The sequence below is a fragment of the Anolis sagrei genome, chromosome 6, assembly GCF_037176765.1.
Source record: "Anolis sagrei isolate rAnoSag1 chromosome 6, rAnoSag1.mat, whole genome shotgun sequence".
NCBI classification, from domain to species: Eukaryota; Metazoa; Chordata; class Lepidosauria; order Squamata; family Dactyloidae; genus Anolis; species Anolis sagrei.
Window position 1 is genome coordinate 105,658,147 of NC_090026.1, and position 16,352 is coordinate 105,674,498.

At 38.2% G+C, this 16,352-nt stretch overlaps 1 protein-coding gene across 1 annotated transcript in view; it reads right to left on the reverse strand.

Annotated features, from left to right (window-relative positions):
- The window catches only part of CUBN (cubilin), a 162,008-nt gene that overhangs the window by 34,416 nt on the left and 111,240 nt on the right, over positions 1-16,352 (reverse strand). The window contains exons 40-50 of the mRNA XM_067470574.1: positions 14,515-14,712; positions 13,857-14,003; positions 11,088-11,278; positions 9,914-10,097; positions 9,266-9,440; positions 6,702-6,880; positions 5,357-5,566; positions 4,076-4,216; positions 3,538-3,719; positions 2,236-2,407; positions 1,385-1,591 (exon numbers count right to left, since the gene is read on the reverse strand). Of these exons, the coding sequence (XP_067326675.1) occupies positions 1,385-1,591; positions 2,236-2,407; positions 3,538-3,719; positions 4,076-4,216; positions 5,357-5,566; positions 6,702-6,880; positions 9,266-9,440; positions 9,914-10,097; positions 11,088-11,278; positions 13,857-14,003; positions 14,515-14,712 (1,986 nt within the window). The remainder of the gene's footprint in view (positions 1-1,384; positions 1,592-2,235; positions 2,408-3,537; positions 3,720-4,075; positions 4,217-5,356; positions 5,567-6,701; positions 6,881-9,265; positions 9,441-9,913; positions 10,098-11,087; positions 11,279-13,856; positions 14,004-14,514; positions 14,713-16,352) is intronic.

Below are 16,352 nucleotides of genomic sequence, written 5' to 3' on the forward strand. Positions count from 1 at the left end.
AACTCTAGTTAGTTCAAACAAACCAGGATCAAACTGTCATTCCTTAAAAACAAGCTATTTCCTAAAATGTATGCATTGGACATGGCAGAAAATGGGTTAGTTTTTAAATAAAACTGGATACTGCCATTTTTTTTCTTTGTGACTTTGAATGAGGATTAAAAAAAGAAAAGGACGTTACTTGTTGCAGCTTCTAGAATGGGTTGATCTAATTGCTACAACCACAGCCTTCTTGTAAAAATATTGCTTTTAATATCATTTCAAAAACACCCTTCGTGAACTGTCAATTTCCAATTTTTTCCCCCTTGAGAATAGGTGGGAACATTTTTGCAGTCCAACTGTGTATATCTTTAATCTTAAATATATTTTCCTTTTTAATTTCACAGTTTTGAGGATGATAGAATGATAATGGGAAAACTGGCAAATGAGCAACAGGCAAACACAAGGAAAAGAAACCATTTTTCAGTTTAAGCAGAAAATGTACTGTGGTATTTGATTTAGAGCAGAGGCAGAGATCCCATTTCCTTAAGGATCTCTATGGCCCTCAAAACCAATTCAAAATCATTTTTCAAGTTATCAGTTCAGGCTTTTGGCAAAAAGGAGTTGACCATTTTTTGACAATCTGCTAAACTAGAAAGATAAAAGAGACACCTAATTATTTTTGTTCTCAGCTTGTATATAGATGACTCTACCAGTGTGGACTCTGACAGATTACTTGTAGCACCTTCAACAGAAAACTGAAAATGCATCTACTGAAAGTCCTGCTCTTGATCCCACCTCCTTCACAGGCGTGACTGGTGAGGACGAGAGACAGGGCCTTCTCAGTGGCGGCCCCCTGTTTATGAAACACCCTCCTCAACAAAATTAGATTAGTGCCCTCCCTCTTGGCCTTCAGAAAAAAAGCAAGAACATGGCTGTGGAACCAAGCATTTGGCCAGTAAGCAGGACAAGAAATGAACACGGGTTATGCGAATTTGTTATTTGAAATTGGAACAGCCCAGACCATGCTTCTGGACTGTGTGATTTTAATGTTTATATTGATGTGCTTTTAATCCCATGGTTTAATGTTAGTTATGTTTTATGATTTAATTGATAGTTTTATGTTACTGTTATTTTTATGTTAGGTTTTCATGTTTTTTTAAGGCATTGAATTTTGCCATGAATATGTTGGAAGTCCCCCCCCCCCGAGGTGAGAAAAGCGGTATATAAATGAATTAAATAAATAAATAAATACCCTCAATACCAAAATGCTTAATTTGTTAGTCACAAAGTACCAAAAAATTCTTGTTGCTTTGTCACCCCACTCAACATGCCACAATTATCCACTGGGGAAAGAAGGATACTAGTGATGTTTATTTACCTGTTTCAGCAGGACTGTGTAACTCACCTTGTCGGATTTCCAAGTAATCGTTTAAGCAATCAGTGTGTTGCTCCAAGTGGAACTCTTCAAAGAGCAGGGAAACTGTTGTGACAGATGGCTGTGGATTTTGGATGACCCATTCACAATTCATATTGTTTGTATAATTGCTGATACCATCATAACCCGGAGAAGTGATATTCCCCACATTTGAGCTGATCAGATGTCCACCACATACTGAAGAAATGCAATGGAGATGTAAGAGATAGTTTTGGAACACAAATAATTGTTCTGTGGTCCGAAAGGACTATGCTGATATGAACACTGGGTGATTTTCACAGTTATAGCAGCATATAAGTAATTTTAAATGAATAAAATACAATAAATTCCACATTTTAAAAACTTTGCACTAGTTAATACTTGTTAACTAGTGGTCCCCAACTCCATAACCTAGGTACCTTTGTTACTCAACATCTTTCAAATCAAAATGTACACTAAAAATAAAAAGTTATCTACTTTCTTCTAAAATTCTCAAATGCCTGTCTTACTGATTCAGAGTAGTACTATTTGTTGTATCGCTAGTCTCTCAAAACAACCCACATTTTCCTTTTCGTATCATAAGATGCAGTCATAGACAATTAGTACTGACTTTCCCCTTATGAAAGTCATTAAATAGAATAATATAGAAGAAGACAACTATTAATCAGAAGTGGATGGTTGCTTTATTCAGAAACCAGGCACACATTTCAGACCATTTAAAAAAAATCCAAATAAAAGGACAAAATTACAATAAAAAAGGAAAGAATTTTGGTTGAAAAATAGTAAATCAATATCTATTTTCCTAATTATTCTCATTAGTCCCATCAAATATAGTATATTACCTGCATCTTCATCTGAAGCATAAGTAATTCTGAAGCTTGCTTCTGAATTATCATGGCTTAGTATCATAATAACTGTTATCTTGTTTGCAGAGGATTTCACCTGAGTGTCTGGGATCACTACACCACAAAGTTTGGAGAGTCTAGGTGTATTTTCACCAAAACCATTGTGAACCTATTAGTTGAAAATAAAACGAATGGGTATATTTCCTGAAAAAAGTCAGAGTCCAAAAGCCATAATTGAGGAAGGATTCCTAAATGTATAATCTTGTGTTGGCCAGATGATATTATGGGGAGGGCCAAAATGTAATTTGTTTTGTTCCCCCATAAACATGGAGCCCCCGGTGGCACAATGGATTAAATCCTTGTGCCGGCAGGACTGCTGACCGAAAGGTCAGTGGTTCGAATCCAGGGAGCAGGCTTAGCTCCCATCTGTCAGCTCCAGCTTCTCATGTGGGGACATGAGAGAAGTATCCCACAGGATGGTAAAACAACCGGGTGTCCCCTGGGCAACATCCTTGCAGATGGCAAAGTCTCTCACACCATAAGCGACTTGCACTTTCTCAAGTCACTCCTGACCCACACAAAAGAAATCCATAAACAGATGCCTTCTCAGACTAGGACTCTTAGTGCCAGCTAAGTGTGTTGAAAAGGGAAATGAGTCTCACCTGGTGCTTGCTTGAACATATTGTCAGATCAGAAAAGTCCAAGTTTCAATGTCTCTTGTGATGCTCTTTGATCAAGCCTTATATATTTTGAGCTTTGTTAAGTATGAAATCCAAAATTTTGAATCCCCTTCAGAACTGTGCCAAAGTTTTGCAATTGGTTTGGAACACAGGAACCTCCTGCCCCTGCATTCCACAGTGCCCACAAAATTACAGACACATCACTCAGGGTTTCCAGTAAACACCCAAAAAAGCTAACATTGACCAATCCACTTTAAACCTGTATCAAAGTTTAGCAATTTTAGCAATGTTTTGCAACAACCCCAGTCAGAGAGAGACTAGTCCCATGCACTCAAAGGAAACAGATAGCAAGCTGCCAAATCCTAGCAATGTTGGCCATAACCATATGTTGCAATGAAAACAATCACCACTATAGAGATGTTAGGTGAAGAAGAGTATAAAATAGACATGGTGACTCCAACTTCAGTGCATGTTAAACATATCCATATTATATATTTCATTTAGACTTGTATGTTGTTTAATTCCCAGTACCTTATTTTTGCAGTTAATTGAATCTTAAATGCCATTTCTGCATTTGATAGTCATTTGATAGTCAAATCTTCTTTCCCTTCACACTTACGGCCAAATAACCCATGCTACAGTTCAGGCTGGATCCAAAATTCATGTCACGAATGGTAAGAGTGACACGCCGTCCAGCTGGTACCATGACTCTCCATTCACATTTTATTTTGTGCTGGTAAGGATTTGGATAATTTGGGGAGGTAAATGTTCCGGCAACATCAGTAAGTTCACCTCCACATTCTAGAAGAACACAAAGAAGGGTCCATTTCAGTTGCTATTTTCTTGTGGAACAAAACATAAGGTATAATTATTTACAAGGCATGATTGATAAAATAAAAATAGAATCCTTGAAAGTGTTCAGCACTTGCCACAATGTCATAATTCTTCATATATCATTATAAAGCTGGAAATTAAGATCCAACTACCTTAGATTTTTTTTAAATCACCACCAGAAACAATTATACTAGAATACCAATCCAAAGTCATGAAATGTGCACTATTCCGATTTTAAAATATTCAAGGCCATTTATACTGTTAGAATTGTGCAAGCATGCAGTTGTCATGTTTAGAAAGAAAATGTAAACTCTGTAACTAACCTTCAGCACTCGCAGTAAAATGTAGCTTGAACCCTGGACCATTTATTAATTCATCACTGATAAACTTGATATAGGCCAGGTTGCCAGAGGTGACCACAGTATTTGGTATAGTAGCACCACAGTATCTACCTAACAAATCCCCTGGGTAAGTAAAAAACGATTAATGAATAAAGAGGACAATCTGCAATTTGCTGTATTTTTAGCCTTTTGCATTCAAGAAAAGTGAAAGATAATTCTGCTATGGTAAATCCATGTCAATTTAATCCTGACTATGGGATTTTGATCTGTGTCTGAAATGTGCTTGAAACATGGGAATGGAGGATGGTCCTGTGGATGTCATGAAGAGACACGTAAATGGGTCCTAGATGAAATCAGACCTAGAATCTTATAAGAAGATAAGATGAGTTAAGTGTGGCTTGGACATATCATAAAACATGACTCACTAGAACAACAACAACAACAACAACAACAACAACAACGCTTTATTTATAACCCGTCCTCTCTCCCCAAAGAAACTCAGGGTGGTTTCCAAAGTATTACAAAAATGGCAAACATTCACTTTGCTATGGACAGTTGGACACCTGCTGGATGACCTTAAGCAAGTCACATTCTCTTTCTCAAATGGATGTAATGATAAACTCCCCCTGAACAAATCTTTCCAAGAAATCCCAATTATAGATTTTCCTTAGGGTTGCCATTCAGAAATGACTTGAAGGTACACAACAACACAAATAGTAAATACAAGAACTAGGGAAACCACACTGTGATTCCTTTTGGCTTGACATGCAAACAATTTTCTTGAGAACAGGCAATGTGCCGTGCATAAATCCTTGCTGTTTTGCATATTTAAAACACAGGCTTATGGTGCGCTGTGTAGTATCCACAAAGTGCACGCAATGATGTGCAGGGCTCATTCTCTTGATCCTAGGCAGTAACTCTTGATCTTTCTGCAGAGAACATCAGTCATAAATACTGATGGGATGTGGGAGAGTTACCATGCATGCTGCAATTTTCTGCATAGGGAAAGTGTAGATATAAAGCAGATCCCCCAATGGTTTTATGTCACATTTTATGGGAAGTAACGATGGTTCTATTCATATAGTACATATGGATGGGTCTTTCAGGTGATGGGAAAAAAGCCATCGTGAGGAAGTTTGGGAAGGCTTAGCAGGTGAGTGGTATATACCAAAGCAGGTGTGTCCTAATCTAAACTTCAATTATTGAAAGATATGGCTTATTTACACTTTAATTATCCAGGAGAAATAGGAATGTTTCACGAACCTGAAGCACTGCCTTCTTGAATTTCCATGTAGTCATTTGCACACCCAGAGGAATTCTGAATATCGAATGCTTCAAAGCTAATGCTGAGATAATGACCCGCAGGACCATGGATAATCCATTCACACAGCAAATTGTCCGGATAGGGAAAATTAGGAAATCCAATACTTTCAATGAGGCCATTTTGTCCTGTCAGTGTCCCGCCACATATAGCTGTAAAAAACAATATTTCTTGGGTTGTTGTGGGTTTTCAAGGCTGAATGGCCATGTTCCAGAAGCATTCTCTCCTGATGTTTCAGCCACATCTATGGCAGATTGTGAGGCCTGTTGAATATTTCTGTAAGAATATTTCTTGTCACTCTATCATAGGAAATTTGCTATCTTTGCTTTCCATGGAAAACCATGCCAGAAAAGATGTTTTCAAAGTCATAATAATATATTTCTGCATCACTTAACTGGACTGTGTGGGGATTGGTCCTTGTCAGACATTAGCATCTGTAGCTCTAGAACTGTACCTTTTGCTAAGCTATACTTGAAGCTTGGGATTTGTAGTTTGGTCAAGCACCAGAGCTCTCTTAAATACCTCTCCCTAAATGTCAGATCCCAGGTATGGCAGTTAAAATGAATTCATAGCTTTATAACTATACAGTGTGAAAGGGACCCAGATACTGTCTTATTATTCAGTGTGAATTATTGCATTATTCTGGAACCAGCATTAAGAAGTATAGGAAAAAGCAGGGATTGGAGCTTATCTATGTATTTATTTTCTTCCTTTCTCCCGAAATGTGATTAAAAGTGGGAAATTTCTAGGCATTCAGATGTTAGTGAACTAATATTTCCCCACCCAGGTTGGCAGAGCCTGATGAAAAGTGAAATCAAGAGAACTGTGTCCTAAAAGCATTTCTAAAACATACTTTTGAACAATAGCCACACTCCATTTGTACAGCCTCTTTATTAGGCTGTATAAATACTTTTTAATTGGAGTTTAAAAAGTTGGGGATCCTAAGAAAGAGCAGAAAAGGTTGGTGTTGTAGGAGAGATCACATTGTGTACTGTGGAAAATATTTAGGACTGGACTAAGTTGGCGCAGAGCAATGCTTATAATACATTATTCCTAAATTTAACTTTCCTTCTTCAAATGGTTAAAACAACACTGACATGGTTATTTTAGGTTCTAGCATGACAAATCCAAAAGTACTATGGAACTATTTTATTTATTCTACTTTTATAGATTTTTGAGGAAATTGGAGATCAGATTGCCTGATCTCTGAAGGGATTTCCACGAAGGAAGCGGAATAATCGAATGAAAACAATGTCATTTGGAAAGGTCATAAAATACACATTTTACCTCTTGAATATGTGACATTGAATCCAGTACGTGTGTCCATGCTGCCTGACCAAAATCTCATATATAGGGTCGAACCAGATGATCTTTGAATGCTTGGCAGAGAATTCCCACATAGTTTGGTGATCACTGGTGCACTTGAGTCAGCACCATCTCGTAACTCAAGATAACTTAATGTACAACTAAAAAAGAAAACAGATTGAAAGAAGTAAAGACATACCTGACCAGCACCAAAACCAGTGCCTGTCATCACTAATGGACTGGATCAGGACAAACAAATTGAAACATAATCTAGACAAGACAGAGGTATTCCTGGAAAGTCAGAAGGTAAATCAAGGAATAGGGATCCAGCCTATGCTGGATGGGGTCACACACTCCCCCTGAAAACACAGATTTGCAGTTGGGGGTCCTCCTGGACTAGCTATTGAACTGAGACCCAGGTATCTGCGGTGGCCGGGAAGACCTTTGCACAATTAAATCTTAAGCAGTAACTGTGTCCATTCCTTGAGAAGCAGATTAGGCCACAGTGCTACATGCCTTAGTTACGTCCTGTCTGGATTACTGTATTGCACTCTACATGGGGATGCCTTTGAGTGCTTGGAAGCTTCAGCTGGTCCAAAGAGCTGCAGCCAGGTTGCTCACTGGGGCTGGCTACAGAGAGTGGACATTGGACAACCATCCTGTTGCAGTAGCTCCACTGGCTGCCAGTCTGTTTCCAGATACATTTCAAAGTGTTGGTTATGACATTTAAAGCAGGTTAGGTCCAGGCTATCTGTCTGACCGCATCTCCTTGCACAAGCCTGCCCGGGCCCTGAGATGTTCAAGAGAGGCCATTCTCTTAGCCTCACCTTCATCTCAAGCTCAACTGATGGGAACGAGAGAGTGGGTCTTCTCGGTAATTGTTTCTTGACTCTGAAACTCCCTTTGCAGGGAAGCCAGAATGACCCCCTCCCTGCTGTCCTTCCAGCGACAGGCTGAAACCTTTTTATTCAGACAGGCTTTTGAAGATGAAGGTTTTAAAGATCATTCCAGGGGCTGCTGTGGTTTTTAACTTTGACTATGTTTTGATGGATTTTAACTGTGATTTTTTAGTGCTGTTTGTGTTTAATTCTGTTTTAATGGTTGCATATTTGTATATTTTAATTTGTATACTAATGCTTTGATGTCAAGCTGCATTGAGTCCCCGTTAGGGAGATAAAGCAGGTTATATATATATATATATATATATATATATATATATATATATATATATATAAAAATTCTGACTCAGATCAAAACCTGTAGACTTTGGAGTCCAGTAAGATTATGGTTTTGTATGAGTTGTTAAATTGCTATAAAGTGTTTTAAATAATTTGCATTGTTTTCTACTCTTTCAATGTGATTGTATTGACCGTATTCCACATGAGACCTAGTGATAGAAGACAACTTTAAAATAGAAACATGCTTCGTAGCATTTCAGGAAGTAGCTGAAACATGGAACTAACAACCTTCATTTTAATTCAATTCTGTGGAGGCAGAAAAGACAAAGATGGAGACAAGGAAGTTAGTAATCAATGGCACCTAAGGCCATTTGAGCTGAAAATCAATTGCAGAGAAATAAATCTCTAAGCTAACACAAACACCACATAGCACATGTCTCATCAGCTTTATCTCTCATTTAAAGCATGAGAGAAAAAAAGCTTTGAGCACTAGGAATACTAAATTTATTAATGTAATATTCTTAGTTCTGACTGATTTTTCAATTATTAATTTAGTTAATTCTGAAGCCTTTCCATTAAAAATGCTATTAAAAAGTGTGGTCAGATATCTGACTTTGGGATTAGGAGAGGTACTATATGATAAGGAAGGTTTTTAATCATATAAATAAATTCAACAGGAATGCTTTTAGGTCCCATAATTGTTCCTATCAGACTGTGGTAGAGGAAAGACTAGAGGTCCATCTCCAATGCAGAATGAATGTAATTTGACACCGCTTTAACTGCCATGGATCAATGCTATAGAATCTTGGAATCTGTTTGGTGACAGTGAAAGCTAGAGACCTAATAAAACTACAACACCTACAATTCCACATAATTGTGTCATGAAAAATTGGTGTCAAACTGCATTCATTCTACAGATATTCCCTCAGACTCATCAAGTTCTACATGAATATAAGCTAATTTATCCCCAAATTGCCCAGCAAACTTGTCATAGCAGGTACTGAAGGGTTCTACTGTTGGTTTCTCTATCTCTAACATCAATGGATCTCATTACTCAGAAAAACTCTGCTGCACATACGATGACTTTTTTGCCAGCCACATTGCTCTTTAATTGACACAAAATGCTACATACTCTAGATAAGAAGCTATGTTGGCACACAGCAGCAATAAACAGCAACCCCTATACAGTGATGCTGCTTTATTTGATTAAGTTAGACCTGATTATAACCATATATCCATATATGTTCTAGATTTATATCTAGATTTTATATAATCAACAAAAAACAATATTTGTTGTTAGAGAACTTTGTTACTTCAACTGATAGCTCTATAAAAGGCAAATAAAGAAATATAATTATGTGTACATACTTGGATGAAGGCTGGATATCAAACGGATCCTGAAACTGCAGTTCTACTGCCTCCCCATAAGGAGCAATTATCTTCCAGACACAATCAGTATGTGGCGGATAATTGCCAGGATAGTTGGGTGAAGAGATAAATCCAGAAGGACTGTTTTCACTGATGTAGACATTTCCTCCACAAGCTAGAAACAGAAGGACGAGATGAGGCCATTAAAAAAAGATAACGATGTATATAATGTAATAATCTGTTTTGCCTGGTGAGTTTCTACATAACTGGAATTATACACAACCAGTAGATGACATTTGGGGAAGCTGTTTGCAAATGTTCCAATGCAAACACTACAGAATGCCGATAATGTAGTTCTAATTCTGTGTCTCTAAGTGACATGAATCTCTTGTTCATTAATTCATTAAGATTCATTAATTTAGGGATTAATGGCTATGTGAACCATAACAACAAACAATGATCAAGATTGGGGATGGGTAACTTCAGCAGGTGCAGGGAACAATTTTGGCCGTCTTTTTGCTTAAGGTTCAGGAAGATGAGTGGAGGACAAACATGGCTTGATGGAGCTTTGATCACATTCAGTAGGACTCTTCTCAGCCTTATTTGTTTCTATATCTACACAGGTTTGTATTTCATGCTAATACTCACCAAGACCCTTTGCTTCATATTTGAGTTTGAAACCTTTCCCTCCATGACTGCTGTCTGAACTGAAGTGGACAAATAGCTGGTTGTCTGTGGTGTAAACCGAAGAAAAGGAAACACTACCACAAAAACGACCGTTCGTGCCACTGAGTCCCAATGGAGGGGCAGAGAGGTCCGGTCCATTTCGAAGCTAAACAAAAGGAGAAGAAATTATCAAAAAGACCCAAGAGAAGGACTCTAGGGAAAAAATAATGAGGTTTTTGTAAATTTTCAAGGTCAAGATGTTCTCCAAATTGTATTCCAACAAATTGCAGATCAAACAATTTTGTTGTTATAATTTTTTTACTTTTGGCAGCCAAGTCACAAGGTTTATTTTGACAAGATTTGTTCAGAAAAAGTTTGCCTTTGCCTCCTTCGGAGACTGAAAGTGTATGACCTGCTCAAGGGCACCCAGTGGGTTTCCATGGCTCCATGGGGATTTGAAATCCGATCTCCAGAATCATAGTCCAGTGCTCAAACACTACACCACACCAGATCTCCTGACCAAACAGTTATTCTCCTATTATTCCAAATTGAGAGAAGCTACTTTTCCAATGGCACGCAGCAAGTTCCAATAAGAAACGGGATTCTAATTCAGACTAAAAGCCATTGCATTTCTTAGAAAGTAAATACATTCAGAGTATGTTCTGAAGTTCACATTGTGCTTGTTTACGGACTGAGGAGGGTGCCATGAAAATGATAGAGAGGAACACCAAGCTGCTCTGGCTTCAAACTGTTCAAAATTCAGCCAATGATATGAAAAAAGGAAATATGGCTTTTTAAATGAAAATTTTGGACCTTTGCATATAATTCAAACCCATTCATATTATGTGACCATAATATGACACTCTAAATCAGTGGTTCCCAACCTTTGGGCCTCCGGGTGTTTTGGACTTCAACTCCCAGAAATCCCAGCCAGCTTACTGTTGGGAACTGTGGGAGCTGAAGTCCAAAACACCCGGAGGCCCAAAGGTTGGGAACCACTGCTCTAGATAATTTGTGAAATAGTCTTCATCCATGACACTATATAGTTGCTTTCAAATCAACTCCACAATTAACATAGTGTCTAATAAGTAATATTTTTTCACACTCTTTGAAAAGAACTGACCCATCATCTATGACGTAATTGTATTTGTCTCACCTCAACATAATCTCCATGGCTACAGGAAGCATCTTCATTCAGCACTTGGAATGGCTGTTCAAAATGAACACCAATGATCAAACCCGTAGTAACCAGAATGTGCCAAGAACAATTAATATTAGGAGGATACGTCTGTGGAAAATTGGGCGAAGCAATCACACCTCTGTCTGCATGCAAATAACCACCACAACCTGAATGAAACATAACACTGTTAAGAAAATCACTTCATTGTATTTGCCTTGTATATATATAAGCATATTGGAAGGCAATAGTTTTTCTACATGGTCTCTAAAGCAAGTACCTGACCAATCTGGCCACCACATTTCACATTACCTGAAGCTTCCAAATGCTTTCCCAAGATGTTATTGATGTTGTTGTGTCTCAGTTTAAGAAAGTTAATATACTGAGTTTTGGCTACTTACAGCTAAACTAAGGCTCCCATCATTTGTTACGGACATAGCAGATCTACAATGTCTTTGGTACTGTTTATATGACAGAGAAATCACAACCTCGTGTGAAACAATTCTCAACTTCTACAAAGTTTTGAAGGGCTTTGAATCTTTTATTGTACTACAGGTAGTCCCCAAGTTACAAACATGATGATAGATTCTGTAGGTTTTTTCTTAAATTGAATTTGTTTGTAAGTTGGAACAGTTACAATTTTAAAGTGTAACTCCAGCCAAATATACTGTATTTACTCAAATGTTATGCACATCTTTTTTGGTTAAATAGCTTAGTCAAAATGATGGTGTGCATCACATTTGATGGTGAAGTTTTTGTAATGAGCATCTCAAAATAGGAGGCCCTGGTGGCACAATGAGTTAAACCCTTGTGCCGGCAGGACTGAAGATTGACAGGTTAGAGGTTCGAATCTGGGGAGAGTGTGGATGAGCTCCCTCAGTCAGCTCCAGCTCCCCATGTGGGGACATGAGAGAAGCCTTCCACAAAGATGGTAATACAGTGAAACATCCTGGTGTTCCCTGGGCAACATCCTTGCAGATGGCCAATTCTCTCATACCAGAAGCAACTTGCAGTTTCTCAAGTCGCTACTCTCACACACACACACACACACACAAATAATCTCAAAATTGAGGTGTGCATTACAACTGATGGCAGACTAGACTGGAATAAATACAGGTGTGTGTGTGTGTGTGTGTGTGTGTGTGAATACACACACAAAGAGAGCTTTGGATAGCATATGGAAAGGATAACCTCCCTATGGTGTTTCTTTTGCTATCTGTGCCCCTGTTCAGAAGATTTCACCTCACATTCTGTCTCTGAGATAATTGGATTTTGTAAAAATTGGCTTGTTGTGGAAACAAGGATTGGTAAGAAAGCTTCAGTGGAGACATTTTTCCCCATTTTAACACTTTCAGGAGTGAATTTCTCTTCTAGGAGTAATTTCTCTTTCCTATTTTTATTTCCTATTCTCTCACCACTGTTTTTGTTGTAAAGTAATGCTTTTGGGTTGGAAAGATTAGCTGTGTACAAGAAATGTTGCTGAGGGGACACCCAACTGTATTTACTCAGACTTTGAGGAGGCTCTTTCTGCTACAGACAATGCGGGCATTGCTGCCCGTTTTTGGTCTAAAACAGGGGTCCGGATACAGCCCTCCAAGGTCATTTACCTGGCCCTTGCTCAGGGTCAACCTACGTCTGAAAAGACTTGAAAGCACACAACAACAACAACAGTCCTATACCATCAGCCAAAAGCAGGTCTACAATTCCCATTGAAATACTGATAAGTTTAAAATAATAAGTTAAAATTGTTCTTCATTTTAATTATTGTATTGCTTTTAAGTGTTTTTTTGCACTACAAATAAGATATGTGCAGTGTGCATAGAAATTCATTCATGTTGTTTTTCAAATTATAATCCGGCCCTCCAACAGTTTGAGGGACTGTGACCTGGCCCTCTGTTTAAAAAGTTTAACCTCTTGTGCTCCCTTTATTTTGTCAGTTTTATACTTGTTTATGCAATGCTTTTGACATGAAATGAAGTCCCTTTTTTTATCTAGGAGTAATTTTTAAGTTTGTAACTTGGGAACTGCCTGTATATTATTTCAGATGCTTATTGTACAAATCTTCTTCTCCAGAACAGATGGTTTCAAAATCCAGATCAAAGCAGTTTGTTCACAGTGTGAATCATTGGTGGGTATCCTCCCCCTTTTGCCCATTTTTGTGGTCTTGTGAAATTTTGACCACATAAAACGGTTGTTCTGTTTCATTATATGGAACTCATTTTCTAAGTCTCTTTTTTTTAAAGTCCACAACATTGCAAAAGGCAGCTTGCAAATCTGACTGCACATTTTTTGGAAGATTCAAACACTTTCCTAAACTATCTTTTTGCATTTTGCAGTATTTGTAATTTACACCTCAAAATGCAATTAATTCAGTTGTATTTCATGATACAAGGATTGTAGAGATGCACAGTACCAATGTGCGGTGAGAATGCCAACTGATCAGAACAGACAATAGTATTAAATCTGTAATAATTTCATCTTTTGTTTCATTCCTCTTAAATCTGCAAAGATTCTAAATACTTTTTAAAAGTAACTTTTAAAAAAGTAAAGATTTTCTGTGTATATTTCAGATTTCAATATTAATGACAAAATACGTAGTATGATTTAACATAGGATTTGTGCTACATTAGAACAGTAAAAGACAAATATCACTTAAGTAAAATAAACATTAAATATTAAATAACCAAAAAAAAAAAATAAGGTGTAAACAAGGTGGGAATTTGCTATTGCAACAAAAAAGTAACTTACTTTTGTGGTAAGAAGCATTAAATCCAGCACCAGTTATGCTTCCATCTGAAGTGAACTGAATAAACATGGCATCTCCAGTTGATCTTATTGGTCCAGGGACTTCACGGCCACAAACAGTAGACAGAACTGGTGCAAGGCGGTTGTCCCCTATGAAAAGAAATAGGATAAGGGTGTACTGACATAAATCCCAAGGTTGCATTTCCATATCATTTGTTTGTGAAAAAGAAACATATTTATCTGGAGAAGCAACAATATAGTTGGATATTCTGATTTGGTTCACCATAATCTCACTGATCATCAGGTTAGACAGGGTAATTTAGGCTATACCATGTAGTTCACTCTCTCATATGGAGTAAATTCTAAAGCACTCTGAATTTAGATTAAGAGACGAAAAAGATGGAACATTACAATACATTGATTTGCCAAAATTAGAGTTGTTTGAGTGCCAATTCATAACTATGAGAGGCACATAATGGTCCTGGAACCTGCTTTTAGATAGTAGTATTTTCATTTAATGACATGAAATGTGTGGGAAACATTTTACTACAGGGATAAGCCCCATTTCATTGAGTGCCCAGTACAAAGCAAGCCATCATCATAGTTTCAATAACTGGACTTTTCATTTGCAGCCTACACTATGGTAAGGTGATATTCTCACCATCATAGAAGACAAGTTTATCATAATTGCATGCGCGGTGACTTTCAATGTCAAGAGCCAGGATGTTGAATTCCACCGTTGAGTCTAATGCTCTGATAACCCATGTGCACTCTGCGTTATTCCTGTACTTTGCAGGCCAGCCAGGGGAGAACAGGAATAAGGGAGTCTCGCCAGTTCTTGAGATCCCTCCACAAGCACCTGTCACAAAAGAGAAGATTATCTGTTTGAAACAAGTTAATGTTTCTCTGTCTTTCATGTGCATTTGTTTAGGTGTATAATATGTACATGAAAATACATGTGGCATTCAGATACATCCACTGCTCATATTGTCATGCTTAACTTAGAACCAAGTGAGATGAAGACCTGAAAACCGCAGTCTAAGGAACTTATGAAACACACTAACTGAGAGCTATATCAACTTTTCCTATAGTTTCTCCAAAGGTACACTAGCCCTCTCTACAACAGAAGACATGGGGTCACTTACAGATGCAGATTCCTCACTTCCAGAGAACTCCCAAGGCACACAAGTTTTAGAAGATATAGACAGAAAAAAGTCATCCACTAATAGGGGTGCCTCAAGGCTCAGAGTAAACAGGATCTTTGGGGGGTTATGGACTCCTTTAGAGTAGGGAGTCCTGATGGCTGCCCATTATTAGCTGGATCTGGTTTCATAAGCTTTCACAGGAGCAGTGGGATCTGTTTGAGATTAGATGAGATTAACTTCAACCTAGCCCAATATTAGGGAGACCCCTGTGGTGCAGTGGGTTAAACTGCTGAGCTGCTAAGTTTGTTGACCAAAACTTCACAGGTTCAAATCCAGGGAGCGGCGTGAGCTTCCGCTGTCAGCCCCAGCTTCTGCCAAACTAGCAGTTCAAAAACATGCAAATATGAGTAGATCAATAGGTACTACTCTGGCAGGAAGGTAACAGCGCTCCATGTAGTCATGCCGGCCACATGACCTTGAAGGTGTCTACGGACAATGCTGGCACTTTGGTTTAGAAATTGAGATGAGCGCCAACCCTCAGAGTCGGACACGACTGGACAGTTCAAAAGATGGATGCTTTTAAACTTTGTTGTAGGAGGAAATTTTTGAGGGTGCCTTGGACCGCAAGAAGATCAAACCAGTCCATACACCAGGAAATAAAGCTTGACTGCTCACTGGAGGGAAGGTTATTAGGGGCAAAAATGAAGTTCTTTGGCCACATAATGAGAAGACAGGAAAGCTTGGAGAAGATGATGTTGTTGGAGAAAATGGAAGGAAGAAGGAAGAGGGGCCAACCAAGGGCAAGATGGATGGATGATATCCTTGAAGTGACTGGCTTGACTTTAAAGGAGCTAGGGGTGGCCACGGCTGACAGGGAGCTCTGGTGTGGGCTGGTCCAAGAGGTCACGAAGACTCAGAAGCGACTGTACAAATAAACAACAACAACACTGTGTTTGACATCAGTGTCTCCTTGACACTGTGTTTTCCAATACCTGTTAAAAGATGTTTAAGGTAGTGGCATTCTATGCCAGATTTATTGCATTTGAACTACAGCTATGTGGTCTAAATGAATATCAGTGTTTCATTTGAAACCATTCCAGATAGATCATGTTACATGACTGATTGATAATATCTAAAGGAAATGCTATAGGTTGGAAAGATAGCAGGAATTAATGGCTTCCTGAAAAGGAACAGAACCTAATCAGAGTGTGGCTCACAGTGGTAAACAAAAATACACAAAAAATTGGCATGTACACTGGTTTATACAATACAATGGCACATCCATCACTTGAACTTTGTTTGAAGCATTATTTCTAAACTTTTTGCAATTATTGGCTTATACTGGTTAAGTTTA